The following is a 21,188-nucleotide window of genomic DNA, read 5'->3' as shown; positions in this document are numbered from 1 at the left end:
GGGTGACTCGCTGATATTGCTGCAGGGATTTAACACTTCACTGTAGCCTTCAGTTTCTATTAAGTTCATTATATTAACATAACCTGCAAATTGAAACATAACAGCCACAGCCACGCATACGAATATATATGTTTAGGTAGACCCAGGGACAAATTGAGGTTAACCAGAGTCCTACACATGCCATGACAAAAGGCACCCTGTCCCAGTCTTAGGGTTCCTAACTCTCTATAAACATGATAGGGACAAATGCTTTAAATTAAAACTCTCTTCTCTTTGTGATCGGTCTTTGTTTAATAGTGGCTGTATTTTCTTTATTGGGTTGGGAGTAGGGTCCAGAGTGTGTATATTTATGGGCTCACTGCCTTTAAAACCCAAGTGGAAGGAAAGCCAGCAGTGGGCTTCTTGCTTCTCATCAGCTGAGGGGTTCCTGGCTCTGTACATTTCCAGCTTTCTGACCTGCGTATGTAAAGGAAGATGATCAGTTCATACAATGCCATTTGCTTTGCCTGCAAGGGTCTCAGGCACTCATGTAAGGCATTCTAGTGCCTTTGTGTGTTAAACCTTACATTTACAACTATGACGTCTGGAACTAGATTTTACAATGAAAATTTAGAATCTTGATATTGTAACCAAATTCTGTACTGGATACTTAGGGCCAATGTGTGCACTAATATATGAGAAGTTTTGAGACTACAATTCCCATCATCCCTGACCACTGGTCCTGCTAGCTAGGGATCATGGGAGTTGTAGGCCAAAAAACATCTAGAGGGCCGAGGTTGAGGAAGCCTGTCTACATGGATGGTAAAAACATAATTTCAACTGGCAGATATTAAGGGTTCTAGATTTGGATGAAAGAGTTCCTGAAAATGTAAGAGGATAGATTTTGGATGAGCCTCATATGGCTCTGTGGACCAGAAGTCAGGATTGTTTGGAGATACATTGGGTTGTACTAAAATCTCTGAAGCGTAAAAAGAGGGGAACAGTTCAATAGGCCATTGATTTCTGGTTTCTTTAAGAGAACCCATCAGTATTATTTTTGTACCACCTAAAGCAGAAATCTCTTGTCCATAAGTACTTAATAGTTCATGTACTGGTTCCATGACTAATGTCCTGACGTTATGTTGAAAATCAGAATCTCTATACAGTAACTTGCTGTGATGATGGAAAGGCACCACATTTCTGTTGCTTTCATCTCAATTTAATGTGTTTAAAGTGTTGATGCCCTTCATTGTTAAATAAGTAAAACAAAAGAAATAATTTTGGGAGATGATCATAAGCAGGATATAGTGGTTGAGGAAACTTATTAACTTGATGTAAGGTAGAGAGCAGAGATATTGTAAGAAATAATGTTTACTAATAATGTTTATTAGATATTGTAAGAAATAATGTTTACTAGATATTGTAAGAAATAAATGTTGGTTTACTAAATTAGGAAAACTTTACACACAGTCTTGTACAATTATAAAACTAATGCATTTTTTATTTGATGTCTAGAAAAAACCCTAGACCGCTCTGAATATTAAAAGAGCTATTTTGACCAACTGGCATATTTTAACCTTTATAATATTGGCAATGGGTAGCTATCATGCAAGGCGTAGTGATCTTTACGTGTAGACGCTTTTAGTCATTTTAGTAGAATATGCATTTTGAAGGGTTAAGGACCTTTATGTAAAACAAAATGAATGTGGGGCAAATTACCTGTTGCCATACATTTTTGTTTATAAAAAGCCACTAGCTCCATGCGTTTTGGCAGGCCAACAGTGCAAAAATCTCATTATGTTTGAGGCTAGTTTCATGAATAATTATATCATGAAGAAAAAAATGGACCCCAGAAAGCCCATTAGAGTTGGAATAATTTGTTGGATCCATCAGTTGGTAACACAACTGCTTGGAGTTTGCCAAGGAATTATATAGCACTGAAAAAATATCCAGCCATTCTTTTGTTTGCCATCCCTGGTTTTCTAATGCAGTGAGATAAATGGCATCCCACCACAGACCATTGTCATGCCAAGTGGTTGGTTGATAATCTTTGTGAATACAAAGTAGATTCAAGATTCTAGAGTTTTTTGCTTTGGGTAAGCAGAGTACAGTAAGCAGTAAAAAACCTGCTACCTTATATTGTGTTACCTATTTTATTATCAGGACAAAACTGTCAAGTTCCCATGTCCTTCTGTCACGAAGCTCTAAGTATGAGTAACTGAAATAATCAACTTAGTTTTATTCATAATAGCTCCACTGAAATTAATGGAACCAACTTTGTCATGCTCATTAATTTCAATAGCTCTACTCTTAAGTTAAACTTAGTTGACTACCACCCTATATTATTTCCCCATTTACTTCAGACTTCCTTTCTTCCTCTCGCTCTGTCTTCTTCTGTCAGATTATAGATTACAAATCCTCTTTTCTCTTGTGCTCTATAAAAGCTCAAAGTGTATTGCTATCATTACATAAAATCATCATCATTGAATAAAATGTAGCCGATGCTGAAATAGGTGGTTTTATCATCATCTTTCTCAATAATGTTGAAGTTGCAGGGTAGACTTGACAGAGAGATCTAGTACCCCAGGACCCTTAATCTATGCCATGGAAGTTTGGGTCCTAAGATAATTAAATATTAGTATGATTCTGTAAGCTGGGACTGGCCCTGTGCAACGGGTGCCTTTTAAATGAAACATGACTACAGGAATTTCTTCTACAATTGTTATCAGAAACAGCACATTGAGTAAAACTGTCACCTTTTATCCAGCCGTACTTTCATGTGGTTTATGTGAAAGCTCTACAGCTTTACATGGTTTATGAAGCACAAATTTAGCTATATGTTAGGCTGTGAAAGTTGATAAAATTCTACCCTTCATCTATAAAAGAAACCTCATATGCTGTGAGTCACACTGCTATAAATATGACAATTTCTGATACAGATGATTCATGATCTGTTGGGGAATACCTGAGGAGTTAAGTTTATGGATTTTCTCAATCTAGCACCATGCTGTGATTCAGTTATTTTTATTAAGCAGTTTTTATGAATTGCAGTTTTGGTTTATTCATTTGCTTTAGGCAATTTACATGTATTTTGGATCAGAGAGCTTCCTTTTCACAGGTGTATGAATTAACAAAACAATTTGAGCTATTTTTCATTGATATGTTTTAACTGCTGTGTTATAAGAGGAAATAATGCTGAAGAAACTGAAAATTGGGAAATGTGTTGTTGCTAGCCTATGAGCAAAGGGCATTTGCTAAATTGCAGAGTGCAGGTTGTGGCAAACATGAAGTTAATGTACTGTTGCTTTGTCAGAGCACATTAAGATCAATATGATGGGAAAGTATTTTCTCTGCCTGAACTAGACATATTAAGGCATAATTCAGAATGCTTTCAGTTGGCCTGGGTTGAGAGGGGGAGAATGCCCAACAGGAAGAAAGTATTTGTGAAAACGAATTAACTTGTGAGCCATGATTAGCCTCATGGAAGATGATACCTCTTCATGTTCCATTCTTAAGTTTGTATTTTCCCTCAGCTTCCAAATATCGTATGTAGTTGTGCATTTGTCTATGGCAGGGGATTTTTAACTTTTAAAGACACCCCCCTCATTAAACAAAATATTCCCTGAGGTGTTTTTAAGTAATTAGCTGAAAACCTGTCTATTTGATAGACAAGATGGGGGGAAAGATATAAAGCTCCAGTACTTTTTCTAGCTCTACTCGCCACATCCACTCCTAAAGTATGGAAACTGGCCAAACTCCCTTCCCTCATCTCCCAGTCCAGGCCAATAACTATGTAAGGCTTAAAGAATGTTAAAATCCTTCATCCACAGATCTCAGGGCAGTTCACAACCATGTTAAGAAAAGGTCTGTGATTATGACAGACATGTATGTCAGGAACTAGCTGGATGAGAAAGAGTGGTGGGCGCCAACTGCACAAGAACCCCGCAGGAAGGACATGGAAGAAGATGACTAAGACCCTGGATTGTGGTGGTGGGACACTGAGGAGCAGTCTGGGAAAGGGATGAGCTGGGTGTTGCTAGAAGCAAGAGTTTTGAGCGATCAAGGGTGATCAGAAGAAGGAGGCCCTTTCAGGACAGGGCTAGAGGCGGAGAGTCGCAGTGTAAATGCAGATTCAGATAGAGAGGAGTCAGAGGTTGCCTTTGCTACCCAGCAGCAGGACAGTCCCAGTCCTGCTGACGCTCCTCCCCCTCTGACACCTTGCTCTAGGAGAGTCCTGCACGTTGCTGAGCAATGGGCCTGACAGGCCAAGAGGAGGAGTCAACCAGGGACGCGGACTTATAAAAAATATTGGGGGGGCCCGGGAAAGCTCATGAATAATAAATAAGCTCATGAATATGCAAATAAAGTGGCGCCGCCTCCTCGTGATCAGCTCCAAAGGAAATTGGGTGGAGCTTTTGCTCGGGAGGGAGGGCAGGAGGCATGCAGCCCGCCCCTCCCTGTGCATTTTGGGCTGGGGGAGGGGCGGCGATGGCGCTCTGCTGGAGGGGCGCCGGAGATTATTGGGGGGGCGGAGCCCCCCCAAACGAATTTTTGAGGGGGCTCGGGCCCCCTCAAGCCCCATGGAGTCGGCGCCTATGGAGTCAACATAACCTTCATCTGCTTGGGAGGGATCCAGAGCGAGAGGCTAGAAATTGCATTTCATGCCTCATGTTCTTCCTGCCCTGTGGATGACCTGTGCTTGCCTGACAGCTCTGTGACACTGTACACTGTATCCCATGTTTGACCATCCACTTGTCATCTCTCACACACGCAGCTTTATTGGAGTCCATAGACAAAAAATACACCGTACTGTGTACTGTGAACTGTCATCTCACTGTAATGTTGTCTGGACATTTGCTTCGCTCTTATGAGTACTCCTATGATTATTGCATATATAATGATGTATATACAGTGATACCTTGGGTTACATACACTTCAGGTTACATACGCTTCAGGTTACAGACTCCGCTAACCCACAAGTAGTACCTCAGGTTAAGAACTTTATCTCAGGATGAGAACAGAAATCGTGCTCTGGAGGCGCAGCAGCAGTGGGAGGCCTCATTAGCTAAAGTGGTACCTCAGGTTAAGAACAGTTTCAGGTTAAGAATGGACCTCCGGAACAAATTAAGTTCTTAAGCAGAGGTATCACTGTAAATGACTGTTTGAAGGGATTTTGAAGGGCGTGTTTCAAATGGCATTTGCAAATTGAAGGGGTAGGGATAAATCTTCTTGCTAGTCTTCTACAATGTCTGCAGTAGCCATTGCTTTTTCTGAAACAATACTTAGACTGCAATCCTATGCACACTTACCTTGGGAGCAAGTTCTATTCAGCTTAGCAGAATTTACTATTCACTAAACATGCTTTGGATTGCATTGTTACTCTTTCAAAAAGTTGAAGAATCTGAATACTTTAAGAGTCTTCTTTGTCTTCCTATGAGTTGATTTAGCCTTTTGTTTTACTAATACGCATCCTGGTGCCTTGAAGAAGCTGAAATCAAAAAAACTCCTGACACTTTCATAACAGCAGACCTTAAAGAGGGATTCTCCTTTATCGGGTGCACATACAGACCCCAAGCATGACTTGAGTTTGGAGTTTAGTGTATGTGACTGTAGTGTAGAACAGTGTTTCCCAACCTTTTTTGGGCAAAGGCACACTTGTTTCATGAAAAAAATCTCGAGGCACACCACCATTAGAAAATGTTTAAAAAATTAACTCTGTGCCTATATTGACTATATATAAAGTAACTCTCTTTAATAGGAATCAAATAAACACAAAGAAAGTATTTTATAATTACTTTATTATGAAATAGTAAGTAAACAGAAATATGAAAAATTATAAAATACTTTATTCAGTGCGCCTTTTGTCCCTCTCCTCGAAATGCTCCAACTCAATGTTCCTCCGCGGGCTGGCCATTGGAGAGCCGTGACGCCCACACCGCAGCCCAATACAATATGAACCCTCCCCTCGCAAGCGGCAACCCCTCCACACTCCCCACCTTAAGCCTCCACACGCGCCCTGCCCAAAGAGATGCCCACCCGCGCGCGAGGGGATCCTTTACCTCAGCATCCCGCCAAAAAAAAAAAAAAGGGCGGGAGACTGCGGTCCCTCAGAGGCTGGGCGTTAGGAAGAAGCAGCCGTCTTCATCCAAGCAGGAGCAGCAGCAGCTGTAGCTGTAGTAGCGCCAAGCTGTGCCGGGGACTCCGTGCCCATGAGGGGAGGGAGGGGAGAGAGAGGAGAGGCAGCAGGTCGCCCTCTTAAGTCACGCGCGTGCAGGCACCACCACGCATCCCTCGCGCCCTCTCGCAGAGCCCCTGCTCAGCACCTCCCACCTCGGGGACGCCCGTCATGAGCCGCTGAGAGGCCGCCAAGCCTCCAGGCTGCTCCCATTCAGCCTTAGGCGCGCGCCCGCCTCGGGAAAAGCAGTGCTGGGAGGCGGAGAGAGAGAGAGAGAGGACGCCGCTGGCCGCGTCCCACCCTCAGTCAGTCAGCTCGGAGCTACTGAGGAGAGGGAGGTGGGGACGACGGCGCGTCTGTTCCGCTCGGGGCCAGCGCGCCCCCGCCCCCCTCTCCAGAATCCCCAACTAAATACAATGCGCTAAGGGAGGGGGGAGAACCCACCCACAAAGAGGACGCCTTTCTGCAGGGCGCCTAAGGCCTCTCGCCGCCCGACTCGCCCGCCTCCCTCCCACGGCACACCAGGCAACGTCTTGCGGCACACTAGTGTGCCGCGGAACACTGGTTGGGAAACACTGGTGTAGAATACAGGAAGGAAAACTTCAAGGAAAAATAAAAAGAGCAGCTATCAATGTTTTCTTAAGTTTTCATCAGCAGGCCATTGTCTTCAGTGAAAATATTTTCCTTCCTAAATTTTACTTTTCTAAAATCAAATACATTGTAACTGTAGATGTGCCCTTTATATTAATCTGCATCCTTGTTTGGAAACCTACCATGGGAACCTTTTTATGAGTCTTGGAATGAATTTCATGCAACCTGTATTAAAGGGCTTAAATTACGTATTCGGACACTGTTCTCGGACTTGAATTAGAAACTTTTCTCCTCCCTTCCTCTCTTCCCTTCCAAGGTTAAACCTGTGATAAGTAATTGTCACACTTAGTGCCCTTGTACAATGCTAATTCAAAGTGACATGTCTAAACTGGCCCTAGTAACATGAAGAAACTTAACAGGTGTGAGGGGTGGATCTTCCCATGGGCTCTGCTGCACTTCTAACTAGAAAAAAACCTAGAGAAAAAGTGAAATGAACCTTGAATAAATCTGTCAGCAGTAATTATCTCAGCAGCACTTTATGAAGGGATAAAGTAAGCATTGGTGCTAGTGGAACGTGAACACACTCCACCCTTGTGATTTTTTTCCACCATCCAGTTAGTGTTTAATTTTTTTTAAAAAAAGATTTAATGCCTGACATATTATGTGTTGTATACAAAAGGAAAATAGTTCATTTCCTGTGAAAAGATAAAACTAATTGGTTGTTAGTTGTGCTAGTTTTACTGGTGTTATCAAGGGTTTAAGAATATACCCAAAATGTTTTTGTTAATTTTGAAATAATTTCAGTGAAATTTCATGCTTTTTTGAGTGCCAAGAGTTAATGGCTGCCTTTAGTCATGCCAGTATAGAAACCCAAATCTGTTTGCTAGCTTTAAGAATTTAACAGCACAGACCTATTAATATTCTTGTTCACTTTGGCGTGGCATATCTCCCCCACCATGTTTATATAGGAAACATTGCTGAAGGAAGTCTAATATAAAAGGTAAAGTAAAAAGAGAATAAAATGTTGAGCATAGAGCATATCTACTGCTATTGCTGCCAATCCTGCCAATGATGGTTGATGGTGGCTGTGGAGCTCAGACTTGATGACCTGGGTCAGCACCAAAAGACAGCTAAGATGGTATCTCGCTTCTTCAGCAGCCTCAGCTTTTGTAGCTGGAGTCAGTCAGGGTCCTGCCCTCCAAGGCTAAGGGGGAAAGGCCAGCAAGGCAAGGAGCAGTTCTTCCAGGACTCTCAGCCAAGATGGCCCCTGGCCTCTTCAGCAGCCTGTTTTTCCACCTTGCATCTAGTTTTAGCACAGAATATTTTTTATTATTTCCCCCTAAGAGAGCAGTATGGTGGCCTTCTCATGTCCAATTCTACAACATGCTTAGCTAGATAAGAAAACCTCTCATTGATTTTGAGCTATATAAAATCCCACCCTGAGCTATGTTTTAATATTATTGAACATGAGAAAGCAAACGGCCAGCATCATGTTCTCAATGTCTGACTTTCCTTACCTAATATTCTAACCCATTCATCCAGCTTTAATTGGGAGGAAGCCATCTATCATGAGACCCTTAGATCTAGTTCGTTTGCTACCACCAAACCTCTATTTGGCATTAGTCACCTTTCCTTTAGTGCGCTCCTTAGTGAGAGCTTAGGTATATAAACAGATGTTACTCCCCCTCCCCACTACTATGTTCAATACTGAATGAAGCATGTGATATAAAATGGCAGTGCCAGCATTACAAAGGCAAGCGTAGATTCTGTTTTATGTATGAAAGAGTTTCACTGATAATTGAGCTTGACCTGAATGTCTGCTTTAATATTTCATTTATTCCAAAAGAGTCATTTCCTTTTAACTCTGTGATTTTAAAATTGTGACTAAACTGCTATTTAACCTTGCTACAAGAATGTGGCAGCAGGCTAGTCCAGGCAGGTCAACACTCACTTGGTTAGCTAGCACACTTAATCAGCTTGCTTTAACCTGAAGCAAATTAAGGCTTTTATGAATTCTAGCACATAAGTGATTAAAAACACCCTGACTTGAGGATAAAAATAAATAAGAGTATTTCTAGCATACTTGCTAGGCTTTGGATAAGACTTTTTTAGCCACTACAGTGACTTGGAAAGTAGAACTTCCTTCACATTTTTTAAAAATACAGACATTTAGCCAATACATTTTAAATTGTTATAGAAAATACACATCAGTTACTGTTTATTCAGTTTTGACAATATGTGTATTTTTACCCTGCAAGGACATGTTTGCATAGCTGCTTATTAATCAAGAAGGCTCTGTGTCAGTTGATGGAGCGGGGGAGAAATGTAGATGTAACTCTGTTGTTATTCTTCTAAAGCGAATAAAGATTTTAAAACTCTCAACTGTTGGACAATTTAAATGTAACATGCATATTTTTCAATACTGCCTTAACCTTTTAGTGCACAAAATATAGCAAAGTAGTCTCTACTTTCTGAGATCAGGCCATATTCACAAACTGAGATGCACAATTGAGTTACCTTTTGGTCCTTTATCCATATGACATATTTCCTTCACAAAGGAAACCTCTATAGTCTGTGTTAAAGGAAGAAATATGTTGTCAGCAGCATTTTTTACCTTTTTAGACATGTTTGCAAGGTACTGTCTACTACATTGGTACAGGTTTCCACAGCTTCTAAGCGTTCCTACTCTTGTGAGAGCCCCTTATCAATTCCTCGCTCCCTCTTGATAACTTAGGCCTCTTCCAAGTTGGCTCAGTTTTCATAGTCTGACTTCTTCTAGAAAGACTCTTTGTTAATGATTTTGGGAATCTGAGGTTTAAAACTGATTCAGATTACCTTAATAATGGGAACTGCCCACTCCTACTCAGTCACCTGCTTTGTACTTTGACTCCAACCATCTGTTGCCTTCAGTCCTATCTTGGCTCCTTACCTGGATGGTGTTTGAGCTGCCTTGTTTTCTGTCTTCAGTCACCACAACTGTGGTAAGGGCCACTTCCTACCCATTGCCTGTCCGCTATTGGTTAAGAGAAATGTAAATGATCCTCAATTTGTCAAGTGCATGAGCTTAGTGCCAACCAGCTATACAGCAATAATGAGGTAGCTTTAAGTGTTTGCCGTGATGTAGAAGTTTGAGGATTGAAATGAAATGATATGTTGAAAATCTTATCAAGAAAGGATATTGTGGAATGATCTCAAGTATTGCATCCTTTTTTCTAGCTTTATTTTGTATAACAACGTTCCTTGTGGGTAAATTCTAAATTTTCCAATCTTTTTATTCCTGTTCATTCAAATCTACTGTAGTTTGGTTTTAGTCACTGAAAGAAACATGTTTATCCAAATCTGATAGTTGATGCAGCAATGTATCCTGTGTTTTAGGTGACCCTAGCAGCATCAGGAGTCTCTTATCCTTGCCACCGACTTACAGTTGGAAGAAGATCCTCACCAGCACAAACCAGAGAACAGTCAGAAGAGGTAAACACAACCTCCTCCCTCCTCTTCCTTCTCACACACAAAATAGGATATTCAGACACTCCTTCAAGCTATGCTGAAAGCCACATTTGTATTCCGGTTACTGCCCACAAAACTCAGTTTGACTTTACTATAGCCTAATCTATGCTGAAGTTGGATTGTTTCAAACAAGCCATAGCTAAAATTAACCACGGTTTGATGAGCTTGGATCACAAGACAAGCTGCAGTTCATTAAAAAAAATATGGAAGTGAAAACTCTCCCTGGCTAGGTTGAAGGAGGCTTCAACAAAGCTAGGGGAAGACTAGGCTCATGCCATCACAACAAACCACAGTCTATCATGTTGTATGATCACATCTACTATTTATAATCCTATTTATACAAAATAGTTTTCGCAAACCAAAATATATAGGGAATTTCCTCCAAGGTTCTTAATTTCAAACAGGATGGCCTTTATAGTTGTATATGGGAAACTACTAATATTGAAACAGTATTATATCATAAATATAAATCTGTTCTGCATTATTCTTAACTATGGCTTTTACTAAATTAGCAATGCACAGATGTACATATGGTTAGTGACAGTGATGGAGATGACTTTGAAGATGCCACAGAATTTGGAGTGGATGATGGAGAGATGTTTGGAATGGCGTCATCTGCATTGAGGAAATCTCCAATGAGTAAGTAATACAATCCTTCATGCTGTGAATAGTGTAACATTGTACTGACAACAGTTGAGCAATAGGAAAGAAAGCAAACTTTGGTTCCTTTTGGTTCTGCCAGATAGTTTTCTTGGAGATATATTCCAAGAAATGTATTTCAACATCCAGTGATAAACTCTTTTTTTTTTAAAAAAAAGCTGACTTAAAAAGGAAGACCTGAGAAATTAAGACTGTATAAATGAATTCTGGATTCAGGCCTCCAGAAATCAATTCTCTTAGACTTAAAACTTAACTTTTGGGCTGTATCTACTAGCCTACTATATTTCAATGTTTTTTTCTTTGAAATATTACTAAGATTTATTGTTATTCTAGAACTAGAACAAAAGCTATACAAACACTTGTGTAAAATACAGTACTCCCCCCCCCTTCCTTCCCGGGACAGCGGAGACTTCTCCGCTGTCCCGGGGCGATCTTAAAATGCTGGCGGGCGGCAGCGAACCCTTCGCTGCCGTCCCCCAGCATTTTAAAAGCCCCTGGGACAGCGGATACTTCTCCGCTGTCCCGGGGTTTTTTAAAATGCTGGCGGGCGGCAGCGAAGCCTTTGCTGCCGCCCGCAAGCATTTAAAAAAACCCCGGGACAGCGGAGGACTTCTCCGCTGTCCCGGGGCGGACTTCTCCGCTGTCCCGGGGCGATTTAAAAGCCCCCAGGAAGGCAGGCAGGGGGGACAAAGACTTTTGCCCCCCGCCAGCCTTCAGAAGAGTCTTTGCTCCCCCCCGCCTGCCTTCAAAAGCCGTCCGGGATAGCGGGAAGCGCTTCCCTGCTATCCTGGACTGCTTTTAAAATGCTGGCGGTGGGGAGCAAAGCCTTTCGGCCCCCGCCGGCCTTCCTGGACCTCTTCTGAAGGCCGGAGGGGAGCGAAAGGCTTTGCTCCCCACCGCCAGCATTTAAAAGAGGTCCCCGGAGATTTCCCTATGGGCTTTCTTCTTGCGAAGCAAGCCCATAGGGAAATTCGTCTTGCGGAACGACTCAAAAAACGAAAAACTCTTTCGTTTTGCGAGTTTTTCGTTTTGCGAGGCGTTCGTCTTGCGGGGCACCACTGTATTTCAGAGAAAAAACACTGAAATATAGTATAACAACAGTTATAAGATGGCTTATAAGATTCTAATTTTATTGTTACAATAATAATACTGTCATATGCAAAAACCGATACGTTGTTTTTATCATCTTCATCTTCCTAGATTCTATGATTCTATTATTGATTCTATGATTCTGTTATGTCAGGAGTGCTCTGATGGTGTTTCCTGCTTGGCAGGGGGTTGGACTCGATGGCCCTTGTGGTCTCTTCCAACTCCATGATTCTATGATTCTAGAACTGGTCACAAATTCCATATGCCCAAAGGGCCATATTATTGCTGTTCTCTTCATTAAGGGTTATTAAAAGTTATTTGAATAATGTATATGTACAATTAAAGAAAATAGTAAAGGCAATGTTTTCAAAAAATATAATATGAATACTATTCTATGGATAATTATATTATACCATACCATACTATACTATACTATACTACTGTATACTATACTGTACTGTACTGTACTATGTACTATAATGTACTATAATGTACTATTTTCCTTTCTTTCTTTTAGTGCCAGAAAATGCTGAAAATGAAGGAGATGCCTTATTACAATTCACAGCAGAATTTTCTTCAAGGTTAGACTTGTAATTGTGCATAATTTCTGCATCTATGGTTCATGAATGTGACTTATATTTTTACAAAGCATTTAGGAAAAATGTGGAAGTGAGAAGAATCTTACGATATTTGCATCCCGAAGATGTCAGATTTCTTTAGGAAATTTATTTTTAAACTTAAAATGCAACCTGCTTCTCCACATTGAGCCTCCCAACTGTAAATCGTTTAGCTTCTCTAAATATCCAACCACACACTTCTCCTTTGCATATTCTTCCTAAGTTCGCAGCTACTCTAAACCATAAGACAGCCTGCAGTAGATTTTTTGCATCAGAGAGCTCTCATTCAAGATGGAATTATTGAAACATTTAATTCATAACAAACATGATTGTGAGATTCTTTTGACGTTCCAATATGCATTTTTTCACAATCTCTCGAGGACTGCCTCTTTCCATATGAACGTGAGGCCCTTCTTTGTGTGCCTCCTCCACAAGAGGTCCAGAATGGGCCTTTTCTGCAGTAGCTCCCTGTCTGTGCAGTGCTCTCCCTGGGGAGGTTTGGCTGGCGCCTTCATTATATATGTTTAGCCATGAGGCAAAAACATTCCTTTTTAACCAGGCCTTTGGTTGATTGACCCTTTAAAAATGTGGGGTTTTTTTGAGGGGTGTGTGTGTTACTGGGTTCTTTTGGTTATGTATTTTGTGGTTTTATATTCCTATTTTAACCTGTGAACTGCCCTGAAACCTGCGGGTATAGGGTGCTTTGCAAATTTAATAAATAATAAATAAAGTAATACACCATGGGATTTTTTAAAAAAAGATTATCTAATAAGTTTATGTGTGTGGTATGGAATGGCTGAATGGCTACATTTCAGAAAAATGAAAGACTAAAGGGAACAGTGATCTAGAGCTAGGTATACTCAGACCTCTGTGTGCCCCACGGACAGGCCACAATCTTACGCAGGAGAAAGGTTCCCAAATGTGCATGGTTTGAATGTAGGGTCGGTCTACTCATATTCTTTCTAATATCCTGTTTCCTTATTATGGCAATCTGCACAAGGGGTGTGACTCTCCTAGTGGGGTAGGACAGCTGGGGGTGGAGAATCATGTCTGGCAACCAATGCACCCCTTTGGTTTTAGATAGTACACGGGTAGACGAGTCTAAAAAGCCTGAGATATAAATTTTCACGACTCTCCAGTGCAGGCACCCCCAAACTCGGCCCTCCAGATGCTTTGGGACTACAATTCCCATCATCTCTGACCACTGGTCCTGTTAGCTAGGGATGATGGGAGTTATAGTCCCAAAACATCTGGGGGGTCCGAGTTTGGGAATGCCTGCTCTAGCAGTTATGGTGGCTCACTTACCATAAGTAATGTATTTTGTGTTAACTCTGAAAGCGTATACTCGATCCTGACCAAACTCAGGCACCCCCAAACTCAGCCCTCCAGATGCTTTGGGACTACAATTCCCATCATCTCTGGCCACTGGTCCTGTTAGCTAGGGATGATGGGAGTTATAGTCCCAAAACATCTGGGGGGTCCGATCCTGACCAAACTAAGCCTCCTGATGTGTATTGTGCATCTCCAGGTACAGATGGGAATGAAACCTCAGAGAGCCACTGCCAGTCTATGGTATCATTCCACATAAGGCAGCTTCCTAAGCCACGCAGCTCAGCTTTTGAGAACTGTTCTTAGGTGCCTATCTCCAGCAGCCATTACAAGACTGACAGTGTTGGTTTTGGTGGAAGGCATTTCAGAGGGTGGTTTTTGAGTAGGATCCAGCTGCCTGTAGGAGCAAGTTTTCCATTTCTGCACACTTCTCTTCGATATTCCTATTGCCCAGCTACCTTCAAAAGGACAAGACTTATTTTACCTTTTGAATTTCTCTGCTTTCAGTGAGCAGTGGGATAGTTTAACATCCTGTTGAGAATATTTTTCCATCCGATTCCAGATTAGGAAGAAAGGGAAGGAAATGTAGTTAGCTGAGGCTGGGTCGAATGGCTATGAATAAACTTAATGCAGTTACGGAAGGTGAGGAGACTAATACTATTTACCGTACTCTACAAATTATTCTTGTAGCTAATGCAGTTTCGTGCAGTTAGCTCTACCATGGGAACTTTAGTGGCTCAAACTTGTGAGTTTTGATTTTGAAGCTTTGTTATTCTGAGCGACTTCATATGGTCAGAGGTATGGCAGGAAGTACTTATGCTTTCTGCAATTTTGGGTAACAAGCAAAGGACAAACCTCTGCAAATGCCTCGTGGAGAGTAGCTCTCCATTTGTGTCATTTAGAAACCCCTCCCTCCCTTCCTCTATAACTTTCTGTTTATGCTACCAACAGTGGCCTGTTCCTGTGAAGGTCTTCCCATTGTCCCTTGGAAGACAAATGAACAAATAAGAACAAAAATTTATTTTTGTGGCAGCATTTGTTTAAAGCTGGCATTCTATCATTTAACTTAAAGTTTTACGCTAAGTATAAGATTGATAACGTTTACATTTCAGGCATGCCAAAGTCATTTACTTGAGACTGCTCTCAGTGTTAGTCTTCTGTATCTCAGAGTTGCATTTCTGCCCCTGGTAGCTCTCAGTTTGATAGATAACAATTTTATCTATACAGAAATGAAAAGTGTGTATATGCCTGAAATATATTGTGGTGTGTTGATCTGAAGTGTTGAATGCAAATAAAATGTTTAAAATATTGCTTCCTAGAAAATGTAGTTATTCTGTGTTTTTGTTAAAAAAAAAAAATAAGTGCTGGAACCCATTTATTATTATTATTTTTTAAAAAAATTAATTGAAACTTTTTGGTATTCACACAGATATGGTGACTGCCATCCAGTATTTTTTATTGGATCATTAGAGGCTGCTTTTCAAGAGGCTTTCTATGGAAAAGCCAGAGATGTAAGTACATTTTTAATAGTATACTGTCTAAAATGCCTTTCGGGCCACTTCCTACACTGATTAACTATTGCAGTAGTTAGTTCCAAAATTGGTTATGTTTGCATGTCACATTGAAACATAGTTAATGTTTAACTGTGGCTTAACATGAACAAGCAGCAATGCATGCTGGTCAGACATCCCTACTTTACTTTTGCCCCTACTTCCGACTATGCCACGCTGGAAGTGGGGGCGAATCATAAACCTTGGCCTGTCATGTTGTTTGAGCCCTAGTGGTTGTTTCCCTCAAACTACAAGTGGTAAGCCAAGAACAACACAAGTGTTGTATTCGATACTATATCAGTGAGGTTCTGACTGCATGATCAGAGCCTTCCGCCTTTCCCCACACATACCCAGAATCTGCTCTGGAGGGTCTCTGGAGTAGATTTTGATGATGCACGGGTGAGAGGAGGGGGAACAGCCATTGCGCAACTAGAAGTCTGCTGCTCAAGTGGAGCAGCAGTATTGGATACAACGCCTTGGCTATGGGCAATAAGGGTGAGTTGTTAGAAAAACAAACCACAAGCTTGGATTCAAATGACATAAGAAGCCAAGGCTTGTGGGTAGTTGCTCCCAACATGCTCCAGCAGGAGTGGAAGAGCAGTGAAGTGGGGACTTTTTTGTTCACATTAAACCACAGAGACACTTGAACCAGGCCAATGTATCAAGTAACTGAATAACAAGTTTAAAAGGATCAAACTCTCTTACAGTTTTACATTATTTCCTAATTTCACTCATTTCCTAATGGGAGGATTTCCTTAAGAGTAGTTATTAGGAAGTAGTAATGTTTTTTAAAATACAATTTCTAAAATATATACTTTACTTCTAAAATAATTGAAATCTGAAACCATATGTTCTAAACTGAGCTGCAGAGGGCACTTAATTTTACCAGGGCAACAGACGAGCTTGAAGCAATAGCATTCTTAACTTGAAGTGAGAAATTGAGTTGGAAGAGTAAATAAAAACAAGATTGAAGGTTTAAATCCTCTGCTAGGCTTTTTGAATTTATATGCTCATTAAATGTTTATTGGAGTGGTCGGATTACGAAGGATTTAGGGAGCTTCATCAACTGGTATATAGTTAATCACTAAGTAAAACACTACATTTTATAAAGTGTTTCTCACGATGCCACACTCAATCCATCTTAATGAAAACCACTTCAAACTGATTTAATTTGAGAGCACTTTGCAGCCAAGAGTGTGTGTAGACCTTGTCCCTTTTCTTGGGGAATTTTAAGTTGTCTGAGCAGAAGGTGTTCTGTAAAAACTCAGCTTCAGCTCCAGAGCAAAAACTAGTTTCTTTGTACTTTGTTTATCCTTTGTGAGGAAAACATCTAGCAGTTTTTGTGAATATGAACAAGGATAAACTCAATATATATATGAATAAAATAGAAAGTTAATGAAAGGTTCTGGTTATTAGAAATTGTACTTTTCTTATGTACTTGGTATACATGTAGTAGCTTGCTTGCTTATTTATTTATTTATTTATTTATTTATTTATTTATTTATTTATTTATGGATGAAGAGACATTGTGATCTCTTTTTTTAAAGATACATGTAGTTACTGAAAATGTGTTTTTGCCCGATTTCAAAAAGACTGTCTTCTCCTGCATACATATTGTGACTCTCTCATAATCTAACCTTCCTGACATTCATGTTAGAAGCAGAGCCAAGTTACTGATTGGTTACAATATTATCAATTATATCATGGGTAGGCAAACTAAGGCCTGGGGGCTGGATCCGGCCCAATCACTTTCTAAATCCGGCCCACAGACGGTCCGGGAATCTGTGTTTTTTACATGAGTAGAATGTGTGCTTTTATTTAAAATGCACTCTGGGTTATTTGTGGGGCATAGGAATTCATTTATTTTTTTCCCCTTCAAAATATAGTCCAGCCCCCCACAAGGTTTGAGGGACAGTGGACCGCCCCCCCCCCCGCTGAAAAAGTTTGCTGACCCTGAATTATATGATATGTTTAAACTAGATAAGAAAAATTGAGTTTTGGAGAAAATCTCACAATTTGAAAGAGAGTTATTGCAGAATAATGAAAAATTATTGTCTAAAATATATAAGCAATTATTGGAATGGGAAACAAAAGACAAGCTGGTTAAAGCCTAGGTGACCTACTGGGCAATTGATATAGGGTATAATATAGAACTAAACCTCTGGGAGAAACTCTGAAAGAAAGAGCTGAAATTTACTACACGTTGAAAGAGAATACATGAAAATGATTCATAGATGGTATCTAACCCCAAGTAGACTAACTAAGATCAGTGTTAGAAACTGAGATATGAAAGCTAGGAGCTAAACGGCACCTTAAACCTAGGTTCTGGGAGCAACAACTAAATGTCTTGTCTTATAACAAGAATACAAGGCTGAAAACGAATGAACTGCAGCTAAAATATCATGTTCTTTTTTCACATAGCCTAGTCTTTCCCCTGCCCCCCCCAATATTCTTAAAAGGATTTATTTTCCAGATAGTGGCTGGAAGTGGGGAGGCATAAAAAGATCCTCCTTTCCTGCCACTTTGCAGTTTTAATCTGAAATATTAGGTGTAGTACTGCTCCCAGAGCTCAGAAACTGTTCACTCTAATGGAATTTGCTGCCAGAAAATGCACTTCGAACAATGGGAGTTTTGAACACTGGCTAAGATGTATAAGCGGAATCGGATTTGTGTTGGAAATGTAAAGAAATGAAAGGAACTTTTTCCATATGTGGTGGGCATGCAAAAAAGTCAAAGAACATTGGGAAATGATATATAATGAGATAAAAAAAAGTTTAAAACAACATTCCCAAAAAAACAGAGTCATTTCTGTTAGGAATGGTTCAGACAGAGGTACCCAGGTGTCAGAAAAACTTTTTAATGTATGCAACAATGACAGCTCAGATCTTGGTAGCTCAAAAATGGAAGGTGAGGGAGGTCCATAGCAAGGAGGATTAGATGATAGAATATGCAGAGGTAGCAGGTCTAACAAGTAGAATAAGAGAGCAAGAAGAACAGGTATTTAAAGAGGAGTGGGAAATTTTTGCTGAAAATAATTGTGTACAGCTGAAAACGGTGTCATTATTACGGTAAATTCAACAGTATAACATATTTAAAAGGTATGTAAGATGGGGAAATGAATTAGATGGATTTACAAAAATATTCAGGAATGGCGGACAAATTAAAAGAACCTTGGAAGGAAAGTTGTTGAATGGATGGCTATAATGGAAATTTGAAAATTTAATAAAAATTACTGAAAAGAAATTCATGTTAGAAGTCTTAGTGATACCTATATAGTTCTTTAAAAAAACCACACACATATGAACTAAGTTTATTTCTGCCTAGTTTATTGTTGGTATGTTATAGAATACTGTAAGTGTACTAATTCAAATGTGAATTTAACTAAATCCACCTTTAAATGATCTGTAAGTTATGGCTATTATATATGAGTTATCTTTTCACATTTCTTATATATGTGCATGCCTGCCATATGCTACTGCCAGGTTCAAAGATGCAAGAGTAGATAGGAAGGTCTATTGGTGCCCACAATATTGTAATTTCAGTGCTATGTATGCCTCTTTACATTCCAAGGTTGGGCACCACCACAGGAAAAAATCTGTCCTCTGTGGAAGCTTAACATACTTCTGCTTAATAGGGTACTTAGAACAGAGCCTCTCCAGAAGATCCTAAAACAGGGATAGGCTAGTAGTGAAATAGGAACACCTTCAGGTCCAAACCATTTATGGCTTTAAAAGGAAGCACCAGCACTTGAAATTGGGCTCTAAAGCAAACAAGCAGCTAGTGTAGATATTTCAAAATAGCAGTAATATTGAATGACTCTTGCTGTACTCGTCAAAATTCTAGCAGCTAAGCTCCGCACTGACTGATGCTTCCAAGGCATCTCATGGCAGCCACACATAATCTAGCCAGGAGGTTACCAGAACATAAATCACCATAGCTAAGCTATCCCTGTGCACAAGGGAATTTCAGCTAATGAACCAGCAATGCTGGCAATGTGAACTTTGGGACACTGAGGCCATCTGGGCCTCGAGTGGCAATGCTAGATCAAAGAGTATCCCTAAACTGCATACCTGCTCCTTTAGGGGGTAGTGCAACCTCATCCCCAAACCTGACAACACTCACCCACAATGTTTCCATGTTGGGATTCAGCTTCAGGCCGGTTAGTTACCGAATTCAGATTGAACCCTTACATGCTTCATAAATGCTTTTGGCAGAAGGATCTTCCAGCAGATGAAATTGATTACAGCACTACCTGGATTTATGAGCACAGTTATACAAGTGGGACCCTGTAACACTATTTTGTTCACTATCTCCCTCCAAGTTACTCTATTCCCAACAGCTTTCTACCTTGCCAACCACATTTAATGTCCACTGAGCAAGCTAACTCTCAATTGGCCATTTTAATTTTATTTAATTTCCCCCACTTAGTCCCCCCCCACATATTCTCAGATCCAAAATCTATTCCACTCAGCATTTGCCCTGGGAATAAATGGTTGCTGAGAACCCCCTCTTAATTTCTAGCAACTATGCAGAAAAGGAAGAACACAAACTGAAACATTTTCCCACAAGTACACACTATTACAATTTTATTGGGAAGCCAAGAGTGTGTCCCTGGATTATCTTAGATAAAAAATTAATCATAGAACTGTAGAATTTCAGAGTTGGAAGGGACCCCCAGAGTCATCTGGTCCAACCCCATGCAATGCAGGAATCTCAACTAAAGCATCCTTGACAGATGGCCATCCAACATCTGCTTAAAAACCTCCAAGGAAGGTGACTCCACAACCTCCCAAGGGAGTCTGTTCCACTGTCGAACGGCTCTTACTGTCAGAAACTACTTCCTGATGTTTAGTCAGAAACTCCTTTCTTGTAACTTGAATCCATTGGTTTGAGTCCTACCCTCCAAAGCAGGAGAAAAATATGTTCCATCTTCCATGTGGCAACCCTTTAGATACTTGAATATGGCTATTATATACTGTAAACGTTTTCCTATTTTCATATAATTTTTTTTGTTTTCCTGACATCCAAAGCAGAATCATATCCTCTATATCCATAATTTGATTAGCCAAATAATCATAATGGTGTCCATATCGCTACCATCCAGGTGCCATAAGACATTCAGATAACAAAATGTGGAATTCAGCAAACCTTCTGTATGTTCTGAAAGTATATTAAGGTAATCACTGATTGATGATGAAACAGATGTGAAAAATGTGTTTCACTGTTGCTGTTGCAATAAAATTTCTGTCTCCATTCTCAGATTTTGCAGCTTTACTTTTTGCAGCATTTTAATTGCTAAAAGAATAGGCCTGTCTGACAGTCTGATAACATTTCCAAAATAAAATTACTGGAATGTTTAACTGCAAGCAAGAAGTACTGTACCTTTAATAATTCCATCATCTCTTTCAACAAATATTCTGATGCAAGCTATTCTAATATCATGATATTGCAACTTCAGCAAAAGTGAACTCAAGCTTTGAAATTATTAATTAAGTCTCAAAGCTTTCCTGCTGAACCCAAATACCAGATGGGAGAATCAATTGCGAGTCAAATCCTGAGGTGGATAGAGGGAAACATTACCTATTGGCATCTGTAATGCTTCACTTCAACTTACTGAAATAAACACAGTGGCCAATATGATCTGTTTGAGGCCACACACATTGCTTGGTTAGAATAGATAAGAATAACTCA

At 40.2% G+C, this 21,188-nt stretch overlaps 1 protein-coding gene across 1 annotated transcript in view; it reads left to right on the top strand.

Annotated features, from left to right (window-relative positions):
* The window catches only part of FAF1 (Fas associated factor 1), a 166,837-nt gene that overhangs the window by 87,198 nt on the left and 58,451 nt on the right, over positions 1 to 21,188 (top strand). Inside the window, exons 9-12 of the mRNA XM_081913955.1 lie at positions 10,121 to 10,216; positions 10,765 to 10,891; positions 12,519 to 12,582; positions 15,377 to 15,458. Coding sequence (XP_081770081.1) covers positions 10,121 to 10,216; positions 10,765 to 10,891; positions 12,519 to 12,582; positions 15,377 to 15,458 — 369 coding nt within the window. The remainder of the gene's footprint in view (positions 1 to 10,120; positions 10,217 to 10,764; positions 10,892 to 12,518; positions 12,583 to 15,376; positions 15,459 to 21,188) is intronic.

Source organism: Podarcis melisellensis, assembly GCF_964234715.1.
Source record: "Podarcis melisellensis genome assembly, chromosome: 6".
Taxonomy (NCBI): domain Eukaryota; kingdom Metazoa; phylum Chordata; class Lepidosauria; order Squamata; family Lacertidae; genus Podarcis; species Podarcis melisellensis.
This window is presented reverse-complemented; position numbering and strand designations above follow the sequence as displayed.